Genomic DNA, 15,350 nt, shown 5'->3' on the forward strand with positions numbered 1-15,350 from the left:
CGGAGAGTGAGTGCCGCTGTGCAAAAGTTAACCCCAGACGTCTGGTGCGGTCAACGATGGCGTTGCCACCAACGGGCAACCGGCGAGCGGGTGAGTAGTCTCATGGGTGGGGTGGGGTAGAAAAAAAAACACAACCCCCCCCACTCGATTCTTCCGTCAGCATCCATCCGCGCCCCCGCGGCCGAATGGGTCGGTTCCGCTCGTAACCGCTGTAACGGTACGACCCCACAAAAAGCCCGCCTTCCCACCCACCCGTGCTTCCCACACCGACGGAATGCCAACGAATCGCAAAGTTCATTGACCAAATCATTGCAATCGCTCGAGAACGATGCCCCGATGGTTTTGCACCGGTCTGGGTTTCATCCCGGGCAGGACGCCAAAAACCCGCAACATAGAGCCTCGTGCAGCCTCGCACGCACACCGACACACCACGGATGCACCAACTCCCCCCCCCCCACACACACACACGGGCGCCCGCGTACATTCTCACTTTGTTGCATCGGCTGCAGCCTCCCCTGGGTGGGCGGAAGCGAGAGCAAAGCGAGAGGGTAGACGTATCGGCCGATGCCGGTAATGGAGCGAAGACGAACGATCGGAAGTACGTGATGCCATGCACTTCCGGTGATTTGCCGCCGCGCCATTCCGTAATGTTTCGCACCCACACAATCGCAACGGGCGCCACCACATAAGGAAGGCCGGTTTTGGGCCGGTTTGCAGCGTCTCGGGCTACGGACGGGAACGAAAACATTGCACCTTCCCACCAGCGTCTGGGGCTCTGCGCGCGTGTGTGTGTGTGTGCATGTTAGGGGTGGCTTTTTTTTCGCTTCTTCTGCTTCTTCTTTTCTCGTCAAGGCTGCCTTCGCGGGAAATAAAAACCACCCCACAACACGGCTGGGAGCGCGAGTACGGCGAGCCTCGATGGAGGCGCCTGGTTGAATGTACGCCAGACAACCCCGTGCCGGGCCTTAGTTCAAATAAAGGTGTGTCCGGTCAAAGATCTGCCGGAACGTTGGGGCGTATAGTTACGATGGTACGAAAGCGCATTTTTATCAATTTTCCGCTATCAAAGCGGTGAACATGATGATGCATTTTCACGTGTTCCGAAGTATCTGATGTGATCGATATCGATATCGATTGATGGAAAACGATCGATCTTTCTGTCGCATTATACCCACGAAATATGAATTAATAATTTTAACACTTTCATTATTAAAAAGGTTGTTCTTTAATGAAATAAAATGCATGCCAAAAGATATACCATGTTGCTCATAGCCGCACAAAGTCGTAAGAGGCATGCTCAAATAGACGAGGTAAATTCCTGGCATTTTCCTTTATCTGGTTAAGAAAATATGCTACCAAAACTCACAGCCATTATCAGCCAGTAAATGCAATAATGTGATAAAATCACAAGCACCATCACCGGCACGGATGGTAAAAAGCACCCGAAAAGGATCATCGCACTCACAGCGAGTCCACTTACGGCAGACAAAAGGACCTTTTTGCAATTCAACTTTTGATGCACATCGACAGCTCTCGAGAGATGATTTTATTCCGCTGAATATGATAGAAAATTGGAAAATTTCAAACCCCTTCTAACGTCCGCCGCCCCCTGGCCGAGTGTCGTCCAAGTGCGCGGCCGAATGTCGCATCCCAGACGAACGAACGACGGAGTGTGCATACTCGTGGCGTGAAATAATTCTCGAAAGAATGGACCATCGGTCAACGGAGCGAAAACAAAGCCCCTCCCGTCCGGATTATGAGTGGAAGCAAAAACAAAAAAAAATGAAAAACCACCATCATCGGAACCCAGCATCAGTGCACGTTCACGGGGATTTGGTCACCGCTAAATGGGGATGCTCGTGATGCCCGGTTCGGTCTCTCGCGAAGCATCACTTCCCAACCAAAGCTGCCGGAATGCATCGTCTGGCAGTCCACATGCTCGTACATGCGATGGAAAAGGAACGCCCGCAGAAACGAATTGGCAAATAATGACGACTTTCAGAGTCTAACGTAAATTAATAAACTAAAACCAATACGACACGACTCGGGAGGAGCATTAAAATGTGTTATAAACGTTGAAGAAAACATTACAAAATTTTGATTGGAGAACTGGCAAAAAAAATAACCATTTGTTGTGAGAAAACCATTAATTTTCATCCGTCCGCGAAAAAGAGCACTCGAAAACTTTCAGACCACTGCATTCAACCGACACAAAAGGATGCAGTAAAGTAATTAAAATCCATACAGTTTGCTTCATCAACATGCACACCAGCTCTAGCCTCGAGCACCATCCGCCATCGTCTCCTGCCATGCCTTCACATAACGTGGTAACGTGAGGTCAAAAATACGCTCGGATCGATGAAAGGTCGGATAGATGAATGCGAATGTTCGATCTGATCGGTGGAACGGCCGGTGAGATGAAAACCAAGCCAACGTCACCAAAAAGCTTACCGGGGGAAGCGTGAAGGACCCAGTCGACGGGAGGCTTCACGGCGAGAAATGGTTTGACCAAACCAGGAAGCAAAAACCTTTACTTCCGCCACAGTTTACGCTCAAAACATTTCTATGTACGGTCACTTATACATACCAATGCACGTACATATATCTGGGCGAGCAAAGAACCGTAACAAAGTAGGATCGAAAGCATAGCACGGGATCAAACTGGCCGAGACGGGGTACGGCCAGATACAGCGTCCTGTATTCGGTGGTTTACATACTCTCCCGGTTTTCGTCTAGCATCGGTCATTGGCCTCGACAGACGGGCGTTTACCAGAGCCACCGGCAGCTTGCGACCCGAGAGCCACACGATTTGAATCATTCTCCAAGCTCTCGCAAGAAGCATTCGAGATACTGATTACGACCGCGTAGTCTCTGCTCATCATGATGATTGTAATTGAAACTATCACACATTTTGTTTTAAGCGCGATCTATGGTTATACTTTTACGATTTAACTGAAAGTATCACTTTTGGCAAATGTACGATAATGTTAATCTAATTTTAAAATACAGTGGACAAAAAACTGTCCTTTGCGATTTTATCGTGCAGTCAAAAGCAAAACAAACTCTTACATAACCATTTAAAATGCATTACAATAAAAGGGTGAGATTTGCCATTTTAAAAAGTAAAATACTAATTGAATAGTTCAGCCAATTTTGTAAAATAAGTAAATCAAACGATAATGAAGAAATCAATATCCTTTTTCGAATAAATTGTTGCTGAATGATAAAATTCTCAATTTCAACTTTGACTAGCTACCGCGAGAGGGCGCTACTGGAGCACCCGCTATCCGCGCTGTAAAAGCGCTCGAAAAACATCGCATGAATGGAATGTTTTAAAATTTCCACAGCGATCACGTGCGAGGTTTAATCTTCAGTTAAAAATTAGTGTAATGCAGTATTGCTCTGATTTAACGTAATTGCGCTTACCTTGCTGAAGTATCCTACGGTATGGCAACCATCACTATCCGCAAGCGTCATCACGTAAAACAGGAACGGCTCCACATCGTAGTACAGGGTTTTATGATCGAGAAAAAACTTCGCCAGCAAGCAGAGATGCTGACAATATTGTTTGTGCCTCTTCCCGTCGACCTGCCACACACCGAGTTTTCCTTTGCGGTATATCTGGAAGAAATCGAAAAAAATAGTTGCACGGTATTATCCTTCTTATCTGACGCGACTAATATCTTCAGTGGAATCAAACTTACCTCATCTCCCGGTGGATGTCTCCACACACACTTGGCCGCATGTCGTTTCATCCCGACCTCAGACTTTTGATACCGCAAACAAAACTCGCACAGATACAGTTTCGGAAGCCGCGTAGCGTCATCCGGATACGGGGACTGGTACCACACTTGCATGCAGTGTCGGCCCATTGAGATGTACTTGGTGCCCTTTCCCGTCACCATGTCGCCCAGTTCTTTTTCGATGCTTTCGCTTGCTAAAGCCTGAGCCTCACGGAACAACTGCAGGTCGTAATCCGGCACGATACCCTCCAGCTTGGGTTCGGGTTTGATTTTGTGCTCGTCCGAATTGTCTAACAACTTCGAGGTGTCAGCCGGTGTTGGTACCGGCGGACACGGTTTAAAACGTGCCCGTATGTCGCGGATTTTCTGAGCGTAGATTTTCTGTTCGGGTGTTTGAATCTTTTTCGAATTCTCGTACACCGGAATCGACCGTCGGCGTTCTTCTTCGCGCTGCCGGCGTTCTACCAACAGCTGCTTCGTTTGATCAATCGTCATGTTATGATACATCGGGCACGCCTCTAGGGTGAAATGTTTCTCCAGCTGCCCTCCCATGTGACCCAGAGAATCACATTTATCTAGCGGGCATCGCCGCTCAACCGGTGCTTCCTCGACGAATGGTTCTTTCACGACGGACTTATCGCTCATCCGTTTATTGGAAAGTGAGTTGACGATGTTATTTTTCGCCTTACCCTTCGACGGTACGATCGGAGGCTTCTTTACCGGGCTTTTCGAGGCGGAACGCTTTACGCTATCCGCATCGGAGTCGGTTTCGGAGGCGTTTTTACCTAGAAGGTGTTTCGATTTCCTTGTGCTTGCGGAACGCGTAAGCTTACGGGTTTGTTTCACAGTTTCCGGATCTGAGTCCGAACCTGCGCCTTCCTTGGTGTCGCTCTTTTGAGGAGTTTTTTCGTACAACCGGTGGTTGACGTTCATAACGTTGTTGGCCTTTTTGAACTGCTGCGTAACGTTAATCGATGGCGACGAATCATCGGACGATTCTGTCTCCGAATCCGACGTCCCACTAGAGGACGAGTCGCTCGAGCTGGACGTCGCAGAAGATAGAGCCCGAATGGGGGACTTGATCGTCTTGGGCGCTGGAGCAACGGATGGGCTGGCAGTCTTGGTGTTTGTAACCACTCCGCTTGTTTGTGGCTTTACATGCCCTACGGGTTTTTGCGCCAGATTGGCGCTTACCTGTGAAGCTTTCCGGGGCCTACCACGGCCACGTTGAGCGGCCGTACTGGATGCCGAGCTCCCTAGTCCGGAGGGTTTCTTATCCGACAAATCTGAACCGATTTCCGTCGTTACCGCCGACGCAGCATTCCCACAGGTTGAGCTAGAGCTTGACGTTCGCCTGTCTTGCAGATCTGGCTTTTCCGGCGTTTTTTCGAGCTCCGACTCTGACGAATTAACCGGTGAGAAAATACTTTTCTTTTTCGCCTTCGTGGCGGGGGTCGATTGGGATACGCTGGTGCCCGTTTTCTTCAGGCTCGGCCCCGCGCCCGTACCGTTGTTCGCTTTGTGCAGACTTTTCACCACAGTGCTTGCTTTTACGGCACCTTTCGTAGCGGGAGTAGGATTTTGATGATGCTGCTGATGTTGCTGCTTGATCACGGAAGGTGGGACTTTACCTCCCAATGATGGTGCAGGTCCGGGAGCCCTTTCTTTGCCCTGAACGGCTGCGACGGGTTTCTTCTTTACCGTGTCCACCATGGAGCCTTTTTTGCTACTCGTCTGAGCTTTGCTGGTGGTGGGCTCGGAATCATCATCATCGCTCGATGAAATAGAGCTTTTTGAAAGTTTCTGTTGCTTCAAGGCGAGCGGTTTATCTTTGGCCGCATCCGGTTTGTTACCGGCGCCTGCTTTATTTGCAGCACTGCCAATTTCCGAACTTCGCCGACGCACGATTTTGTCGTTTGTTTTTGAAAAAGTTCCTGAAATATTAAAGCGATATGTTAAAACACATATAGAACATTAGATGGTGGTTTATAAGGCGTTTTTTACCATTTCCTCCAGCAGCAGGGTTGATTGTTGCATTATTGCTATTCGAAGAACGGGGGGACGGTTCCTGCGAGCTGGACGAATCACTCTCGCTACTGCTACTTCCAGAATCGGAGCCACCTGAACTACCTGAATCCGACCCACTGGAGCTGGAATCCGAAGAACTGCCGCTACTGGACTCGGTGCTGGTAGACTGAAATTATCAACAAGACTTTAGTTCAGAACTGGACATCAACAAATCCGCGTAAAAGCTATGAATCCTTCACAATACCTTTTTGCGATTAGGCATTATCGACTAAACCGGAAGTCGATCGCGTACACTTAACACTACACTCGGAGATGATTTAAAAAAACTACACACGAAACAACAATGTGAATGATAAATTTTAGCACCCGGGCTGCTAATTCGCCAATTTTAATAAACTTTTCACCTTGTTTTCTATAAGTTTATTATGATTTTCTGAAACTTCAAACACTATGTGTTTGTAATCAACTTAGCAAGGTTGTGCTATAGCCTTTTTCAGGACTTCTATCACCTAGTGGTAAATGACGTTAGGAGCATGGAAATATTTCACGTGTTTCGGCTTGTTATGACTTACGTGCTACAAGCATGTACAAAAAAGAGCTACATTTTGTACAAATATACGTATTATATAGAAAAAATGGGAACATATATACAGAACAGAATAAATAAAATAGACATTTTGCCTTAAAATATCACGTTTTAGTAAAAAGTTCAATATAAAAAAGCATAATCTATAGCTGACCGGCAAGGTAGCATTTTGGTCAGTGACTGTGATTGTCAAAAATAATTTTGCGTTTAGTTGCGGCAGAAATTCTGAGGGCAAACAGTAGATCTAATAAACATCTCTACAACCGGAGTAAAGTCGTGCCCTTTTTTCTCCTCAAAATGATCAAAAAATAAGAGAGATTGCCATATTGTGCGCTTACTGGTTTCACTCATTTGAGGAACGGATATCTGTGAAACGTGCTAGCAAACGTTGTGGTGCATTCGTACGTAAACTTCCCCAGCAAAATGCATCCACTGTTGGAGTACCTCAAGAGTCCGGAGCTGGTAGTGAAAGTGCAGGAATATTTCGGTATTGAATATCGGCACCACAATTCCCCGGGCAAGAACACCAAATTAACAAACGCACAAAATGGCATAACCAAAACCAAAGCAGAAGCTACCACGAACGGGTTCGCCATGAATCACGCGGATGGGAAGAAGATGGATGGAAATGATAAACCTTATCGGGTGACGAATTACTTCTGGTACGTGCTATTCATCATTGGGACCGAGCTCGGCGATGAGTTATTCTACGCCACGTTTATCCCGTTCTGGTTTTGGAACATCGATAGTGCCGTGGGCCGGCGCGTCGTCATGGTATGGTCGGCGATTATGTACGTAGGTACGCGCGGCAGATAACAGCTCACGGAACCGATCCCCGTCGACCTGGGTCGTTCGCTATCTCGCTGAGCTCTGTCTCGATAAGAATGAAAAACGCTTATTAACGTTTCTATTGCAGGACAAAGTCTTAAGGATATTATTCGCTGGCCTCGCCCAACGTATCCCGTGGCTCGATTGCAAAAGAAATGGGGTCTCGAGTACGGCATGCCGTCAACTCACGCAATGGTCTCTGTAGCGATACCCTTTTCGGTGTTAATTTACACATATGAACGCTACATCTACTCTATGCCGGTTGGATTAGCCATTGCTATCGTGTGGTGTGCAGTGATCTGTACCAGCAGGGTGTATCTAGGCATGCACAGCGTGTTGGTCAGTACTGGCTCGTCATGGAGAAAGGAATGAAGATGCCCGATGTATTGTCTAACGTATTTCTTCTTTTAGGACATAATCGCGGGACTAATACTGGTCGTATCCTTGATGATTCCTTTGATCCCGATCGTTGACCGATTGGATCTTATAATCGTTACTTCCCGCTGGTCGCCAATATTCGTACTTTCCATATCGATTCTGTTGATCGTGTTTTATCCGGATTCGGGAAAATGGACACCAACCAGGTTTGAATGCGTTCTTCTCTAGACACGTGATCTTCCCTCACCTAGACAGTTTAAATCCTTCTTTTTTATTCCTTCCCGCAGAGGTGATACTGCGCTTACAGTAAGCGTTTGCGCTGGCATCGAAATCGGCGCCTGGTTGCATTATCATTTAGGAGAATTCCAACAGCCGATCCAACCACCACCGTACGAAATTATATGGCCATCCTACAGCATGTTCGGATTGCTGCTGTTGCGCACAGTACTCGGTCTGTGCTGCATCGTGGCGTCCCGTGCGTTTGCAAAATCGATCTCATACGCTTTCGTATGTTTCATCCTTGGACGGGACAAAAACGAACTTCGCCAGTCGGAAGATACGCTCGAAAACAAGAACAAAATTATTGTCGAACTGTCCTACAAGCTGTTCACATACGGTGTAATCGGGTTCAACACCCAGTACCTGCTGCCCAGTGTGTTCAAGCTGTTGAACATTGGCCGACCAGATTTCTACACGGAAATCTAATAACCGCACATCACCAAATGTTATACATCGACTTACGCGACAGGTGAAGATGTCGTAGCGTAAATCTCCGCACATTCCATCCAAAAAACCCCGAAGCAGTGAGCAAATTAGTATGTAGGCAAGCATGATCACCTCAAATCAATTCTTCCACAGAACGATACCAACAGGACGGTATCACACCTAGTTGTAGTATACACGTTCTCCACTATTTCTTAAACTTTCAATCTTCAACTACACACACTCACATTCTATCACACAAACAATTAGTGCTAGTATCCATTAAGAGAAAATAATCGCAAACGAATCTTCATTCGTAATTTATCTCCTTAAAATGCAACTTACTTGTACACGTGGATTACTATTTTTCATTTCCTGTCCCATTCAATGATTCAATTTTAAAGGGTTTTCTAAAACGAGAATGCTTATTAACCCATAGATAGCAGGTGGAAATTCTGCAAGCTACACATCAATTTAAATTTTCTCCAAGTGCTTCCCTCGCCCCCAGTTGGGAAGCAAATAGACTCTTCCTAGCAAACAGGATTAGGTATATCAGACTAGGTGCAATACGGAATAACTTAATTGCCGAGCTTAGGCATTTTTTTGCAATTCACAAACGGATATTCGTCCTGCCAGAACACACAATTGCGTGTCACACTAAATGACCAGCCCCAGGTGGTGTGTTCAGATTTAAAGTATTCTAGTCTAAGCAGCGATAGAGGAATGAAGAAACAATCACGACAGTGTCAGACATCACGTAAAGCCCTTGGAATCAGCCTTCAATTAACGCGTATGTTGCAGATGCACTGCAGCAGCTGTTAAAAACAAATATCACAATTGCGAGGGAGTGAACCGTGAAGAAGATGTAATAGAATCATTTGTAGCATTGATTTGATGAAGATAGATAATGAACTAGAAGCTTCCAGCTTTTTATCGCATTCAGCAGCTGGTCCACAAGTTGAAGTGGAAACATTTCAATAAATAAATGAATTATTTAAAAGCAACAAAAATTCTATAAAGAAGAAAGAAACGTATTATTTATTATTTTGGGAGTATTACGATTAGACATAATTCATATTTAAATCACCAATTCACTCTCAAAAGAACGATATCACTAAAATCAAGATCATTTGTAGCTACCTCGTGATGCAACATGTGTTCTGTTAGAATTACCCGGCGTTCGTGCTGAAAAGCTATAACAATGCATAGATTATCAATGTTCTCACATGTGCAAACACAAATTCAGGTTGCTTGAACGTTTTTTGCAGCTTTAATAGTTTCAAATTTCTCATCAATGTTTTTTTATAAATTCAAAATAATTTTGCTCGAAACCCGAATGGAAGCAATGCACTTTAAAGAAGTGTTTATTGTCTATCAAAATCAACGTATATAATCAACAATATAAGTTTTTTTATATTGCACAAGAATGTAGCCATTGTAGCGATATGTTCCACTCAGTAAAATTCTATAAAACATCGGTGTAAAGCGGATCGAAAATATGACTATCGTTAAGTAGTCATAAACAGTATGCGTTTTAAGTACGTGCAGGTATGGACACTGGGTTTTTTTTACAGAAAGCCAACTAAAATTCAGTCCTCCACTGTCACAATGGCACACGCAGATACTCTGCAACGAACACGCTGAATATTTTGATCAAGTTACGTACGGTCGGAACGTCGACAATGTCACCGTTATCCTCCAGCTTATGCCAAACGTCCGGGAATGGGCTCGGTATCACGTGTAGAATAGGTACTCCCCGCCGTAGGAAGGGAATGTGATCATCTTCAATGTGCGATAGGTAGGAATGTGGTTTGAAGTAAGCAATCGATTTCTGCGCCGGAGAAACACTGCTCGTGCTGTAGTTTTCTAGATGCCCCAGCTCATCCAAACGCCGCTCAGCCGAAATCAGCTGTAGGTACCAGTTTTCCGTTTCCGGGAAATAGCTGTAGAAGTTAGGCTCAGGCATCCCGAGCAAATCGAGCAGAACAAGCATGTCCATTTTCTTCAGACTATCCTCGCGTTCCATGCGTGCGGCAAGATGCCGGGCTCCGTATATCGAATCCTGGTCATTCCACTGCTGGAACGCTTCCTCTCCATCGAAGAATATAAACTGTAGGCTAAGATCCGTACGGTCTCTCACCGATTGTATGTGGGGACTGAGCAAAGCGGCGATCGCCAGTAGCATTGCGCAAGGGACAGATGAATCCGTAGCGCCGATGAAACGTTGGCCAGGAAAGTATTTGCTATCGTAATGGCAGGCTAAAACCAGGTTTCGGTTCGAGTTCGGATTGAGCGAGGCTACAATATTCGCGAAGCGAAGCTTCCCCAGAATGGGTACTGTTTCATCAAATTCATCCAAATCTACGGTGTAGCCAAGTCCTCTCATTTGTTCCACGATGTAGTTTTTCACGTTTTCATGACCCGCTGTTCCGACCACGCGCTCAACCAGCAAATTCTCCAAAGCCTTCGGTAACAGCGTCATGGGATCACCTGCAATCTGCTGAAGGCCGCTCGTTGAAAGCAAAGTCGGGGTGTGCTTTTGCTGCAAACAGATAATTGAACGCGAATGAAACGATCACTCATGGCCTTGCGCGTATATGGGTTGCGTTCGTTCGCGCGAATAAGAAGGGAAAAGGTTTTCGCAATCGTAACTTACCGCATTTTTCAAATTGTCATTCTGTGCACCAGAATTGAGGAATGTTATCACTAGCAAAAAGAGAAATGTATGTACTCGTGGCATTCCGATGCTACACCCTTTTGCCTGATTGATATGTACAATGTGTGATTAGATCCGCACACACTTTTTCGGGTATACGGTCCTTCTTATTTGTCTTGCAAAGTGAGATATGGCGTTCTGAGAATCGAAAAAAAATTGTTCGCACAAAATATCGTTGAAAGGATAGCTTTGTTAACTGTTACACTAGCCTAGAACTGTTTAGTCACCTGTATCTTATTCAATTCACACAGTTGATGTTACAGTCGATATAGTGCTGTGAGGCTCATAATTTTGGCTTCAGTTCCCCAGCGCTCGATGTGCTGTATCTAACAACTAGCCCCACAATGACCTGCCGGATAAGAATAAACGTGGGAATATTATTTTGCAAACAACGGCAGCGGAACAATCGCAATTGGATACAAAAAGCTTGAATAGAAAAACAATTTCAATTCGTCATTTGAATGGACTTCAAATGGAAATTGCTTGTTTGAAAATAGTGCAACTCATTATTTTTTTTATATGCTTTACTACGATTTATGGCAGAGGATAGAAAATGGTAAATTTTTGGATTAAATATATTTAAATACGTACAATCGTAAACTCTTGCGCTAAGACCGAACAAAACACGCAATGCACAACACACGCCTGGCTTTGACATTGAAGTAACGTCAAATATTCAACGTCAGGTTACATTCAACTGGCGGCAAAGGACAGGTTTATATCACGATTCAGTAAACGTTAGAACAAAATTTGTTTTTGATAAAGTTTGCTTAAGCATTAATGGGAAATTTTCGTAAGAATTCTATAAAACGGTTGGATTGCTTTTCAATTATCCCGACCTTAATCTTAAATGGATGCCATCACACCATCTCAATTTGGGCCAACCACGCTTCCTCTGACCACGTGGACGATTTTAACAAACATTTCGGACTAGTCCACATTTGGAAAATAACCGTATTATTTTCCATTTCGGAATGCTTTCTGATAGCTTCTAATCATTATGTTCTCGTTGTTGTATCCCGCTAAAGCATTGCTCGGTATTCGCAGTTATTTCTAAGATCATTATATCGGAATCAAAAACGTTTGTGTTAAAATAAATATTAATTATTTTATTGCACTGATTACACACACAACTCTAGAGGAAATGCGGCGTATCGCATCGAATTAGCACGTGGACCTTTTCGTAATTTCCCAGCAGCAATTCCTGATAGACATTCAGCATTTTTAAATACGGCACTACCAATGGATGGTTGCAACTATTCATTGCTATTTTCGCCTGTTCGTAATCTCCGATCAAAAAAGACACCACTGCGCGGTTGTATTGCATTACAGATTGTGCCGCATCGGGCGAATTGACATTCCAATGGGGTGATGCGCGCATTCCAAAATCATCTCCAGATAGGTCAGAGATGAACTTCGGCTCTAAGTATTGTATGGCTTCCAGGGGACGATTCATCATAATTAATGCTTCCGCCGAGTACATGTGCGAGAGTAATCTACGAAGAGCGAAAGTTTTATATGAAACAGGTAACAAATCAGCGTGCAAGGTTCATCCTATTTACTTACAAGTAGGATTGCGGTAGATCTTTAATCGTCAGCATTTGCTTGGCGTACTTGAACGCCAAACTATACTCCCCAAGAGTGTTCAGAACGAAACTGTATGCCGCTAATACTGCGCATTTTAGTTTATTGAACGATGCTAGTTTCATCGGCAAAGAAGGGTGGCAAGGAACACCTTCGTACACTTTATCCCATGGAACCGATTTATCGCTGCTTTCTGTGTGCCGAATTAGTTCTGGTTCATGAAACTCTAGCAAAGTAACGGCATTGCGCAAGCATAGCGCCCCGAATTCGAGTGTCGTGGCAGGAATAGCCAACGATTGCCCGTCGACGATGGCTGTTTTTGGCGTTGGGTTTAAGATATACTTTCGATGCACGCCGCTTCCTACTGCACCTTGTGAAATATTCGTGTTTTGTGCTTGTTTCTCTTGCCGATGTACCATTATGCAACATTCTGCCAGCCGCAGCCACAGCCGCGGATTATTATGGTTTGAGTTCAGCACTATCAGCATACACTCGAACGCCTCCTTTGGACGCTGAAGATGCAATAAAGCGAGACCATGGTTGTACAGTATCTCCGGTCGCTTGGTAGCACCGACACAATAGAGTGGCGATCCTTCCACCTTTTCTGTGGATGTATCCTCCGTAGCGGATTTGTCAAACAATAACGCCTGTTGGAAGAATCGAGCTGCGAGGGCGTAGTGTTTCACAGAAAAGTGAATTACTCCCATGTTGTTCGCCAAAATGGTGTTTTGGTCTTCTCCATGCTTATTCACGCTTACCGGCTCATTCGTGAACTGTTTCGATAGTTCTTTGGCCGCCATTTGGTAGTCGTTTCCGAGGAAGTACTGGTGTCCTTTGAGTATCGAGTACTCAGAAGTATCTTCTAGCGGAATCGACATATTCTTCTTTCCATTCAGCAAGTTCGATCGTATAAGTATCAAGCGAAACTCTTTGCGAAATTCCTCAAACTGCAGCTCGGAGATGTCTTTCCGGCTTTCATTATCGATCAGCGGTTCGTCTTCGTCAGAATCACTCAGAATAGCATACACCTGTATGCCTAGTCTATTTTGCAGCATTCCCAACAATCGGTTCGCTTTTTTGGGCTGGTTTGTGTCGAGCAGCAGATGAACGGTGAATATTCCCGCCCTTCGCAGGAGATAATCATCCAACCGATCAAAATGAGCCATTACCGCAAGCATAATCTTTAGAGCCGTCTGCGGTTGCTTAAAGTGGTACAGCACGATCGCTTGGTTCACGTACGCAGCACAAGACTCACGATCTCTAATCTCTATCACACGGATTTCACCCAACAACCCTGTAAGCTGTATCATAGCCGACCGGAACTGATCATAACGTCGAAGATCGCTGATGTAGAAGTCTACAACGGCTTTGTTGTGCAAAACTTTTGCGTTGGAGTCTTGTGTTTTCAGGAGCTTTTGCAACGATTGATGACATGACTGGTAGTCGGCTCTGAAACAGGTACATAACATTATTATCGTGATCATGTTGATCCATTTGACGGATTACTTTTGAAATTCAATGAAAGCTTGCTGCTCCAAATCCCGTTCCTGATCATTAAGGGCTGGTTTCTTTGCGGAACTTGTATCCACCATGGTTAAATTTGATCCAATTACAGGCGTTTAATATTCTCCTGTTTGGTGGGCGAATGATCCACGGAAGGGTAGAAATATTTACCACAAGGATAAAGGTTCTTGGCAATTATCAATCAAAAAACCAAAACAATCATTCAATTGCATCAAATTTTGCGTAGGTTTGGACACGCCTATTGTTTATGTAAAAAAATATTCCCATATCAATTATTGAACTTACAGATTCAACCAAAAAATATGTTATTAAACATAATATAACAATAGTTACCTTTATGATGGAATAATGTATTAATTTGTAAAATAATAAGAAAATATTTAGCCCAAATTTGCCCCGTTGTTGTTTACGTACTGCCTTGCATCACTATTGACAACTATTATTATGACGGTCAGCCACCGTTTGAAATATTTCAGAATATGTCCTCTAAATTGCTGAATAATACTGATTATATATTAACTAAGCGAATCAAGTTACTGATTACATTTTTACTTGTTTTCTAACTCTAATTCGATCGTAAATAAATTAAAAAATTGATTGAACATCGAGGCCTTTAAAAATTGCCACGATACATGCTGTCAACCCCTAATGTTACAAATTCAAAAATAAATGGTTAGCAATTCGTTATGATGTACATATCAGTAATTTGATAGATCATTTTAACAGCAGAATCATACCATTCGTACATTAAATAGCAGTTAATAGTACAAAAAAGGCGTTAATATATAAATGCAGTAACCAGACCAATTGGCAGAAAATATTTAACGCTTTCACATATGACAGACCATCAATCAAACTCGATTGCTGCCGTTTGTTGGTACCTTCATATATGTTGAGACGCGATTCGAACTTTCAAAACGCATAAAGCATAAAACCGGCTTTTCGCGAGTGTAATTCGGTGCAAATTTTGGCAAATCGGTACGTTTTGTTGTGTGTTTCGTTAAATTCAAGCAGTAGAGCGTGTGTGCTGAGTGCATTACTGCAGCAAAAGGTAGGTGAATACGCCACGCGTCCCTTGTTTCCGATATTTGCGATACTAAACCCCAAAATGGTGATAGAGAAATGCCGTAAACCCGGGATTCTACCGAGGCAAAGCTGGGTGGGATGCTTATCGCTTGAGTGCGGTAGAATGGGAGAAAAATCGGAAACGGCCAATTATCCTCGAAGAAGTTTCGCGCTTCAGGTTCAGTGATGGGTTTAA

The 15,350-nt window shown here is 44.3% G+C and overlaps 4 protein-coding genes across 4 annotated transcripts in view; 1 reads left to right on the forward strand and 3 right to left on the reverse strand.

The window, feature by feature from the left end:
• LOC128723515 (histone acetyltransferase KAT7) overlaps positions 1-6,033 on the reverse strand; it is a 47,626-nt gene extending 41,593 nt beyond the window's left edge. Inside the window, exons 1-4 of the mRNA XM_053817269.1 lie at positions 6,016-6,033; positions 5,748-5,937; positions 3,705-5,677; positions 3,427-3,621 (exon numbers count right to left, since the gene is read on the reverse strand). Of these exons, the coding sequence (XP_053673244.1) occupies positions 3,427-3,621; positions 3,705-5,677; positions 5,748-5,937; positions 6,016-6,033 (2,376 nt within the window). The remainder of the gene's footprint in view (positions 1-3,426; positions 3,622-3,704; positions 5,678-5,747; positions 5,938-6,015) is intronic.
• Positions 6,034-6,780: 747 nt separating this feature from the next.
• LOC128725380 (sphingosine-1-phosphate phosphatase 1-like) lies at positions 6,781-9,258 on the forward strand. The gene is made up of 4 exons (XM_053819121.1): positions 6,781-7,156; positions 7,274-7,524; positions 7,597-7,769; positions 7,851-9,258. The coding sequence occupies exons 1-4, from the start codon at positions 6,781-6,783 to the stop codon at positions 8,266-8,268; spliced, it is 1,218 nt and encodes a 405-aa protein (XP_053675096.1). The 3' UTR covers positions 8,269-9,258.
• A 350-nt stretch (positions 9,259-9,608) lies between these two features.
• Positions 9,609-11,221, reverse strand: LOC128727604 (glutaminyl-peptide cyclotransferase-like). Its single transcript, XM_053821533.1, has 3 exons — positions 11,209-11,221; positions 10,922-11,119; positions 9,609-10,807 (listed from the first exon to the last, which is right to left on the reverse strand). The coding sequence occupies exons 2-3, from the start codon at positions 11,003-11,005 to the stop codon at positions 9,869-9,871; spliced, it is 1,023 nt and encodes a 340-aa protein (XP_053677508.1). The 5' UTR covers positions 11,006-11,119; positions 11,209-11,221; the 3' UTR covers positions 9,609-9,868.
• An 880-nt stretch (positions 11,222-12,101) lies between these two features.
• LOC128725719 (CCR4-NOT transcription complex subunit 10) lies at positions 12,102-14,157 on the reverse strand. Its single transcript, XM_053819485.1, has 3 exons — positions 14,072-14,157; positions 12,548-14,014; positions 12,102-12,477 (listed from the first exon to the last, which is right to left on the reverse strand). The coding sequence occupies exons 1-3, from the start codon at positions 14,155-14,157 to the stop codon at positions 12,117-12,119; spliced, it is 1,914 nt and encodes a 637-aa protein (XP_053675460.1). The 3' UTR covers positions 12,102-12,116.
• Positions 14,158-15,350: the final 1,193 nt, after the last annotated feature.

This window comes from Anopheles nili, chromosome 3 (genome assembly GCF_943737925.1).
Source record: "Anopheles nili chromosome 3, idAnoNiliSN_F5_01, whole genome shotgun sequence".
Classification (NCBI taxonomy): Eukaryota; Metazoa; Arthropoda; class Insecta; order Diptera; family Culicidae; genus Anopheles; species Anopheles nili.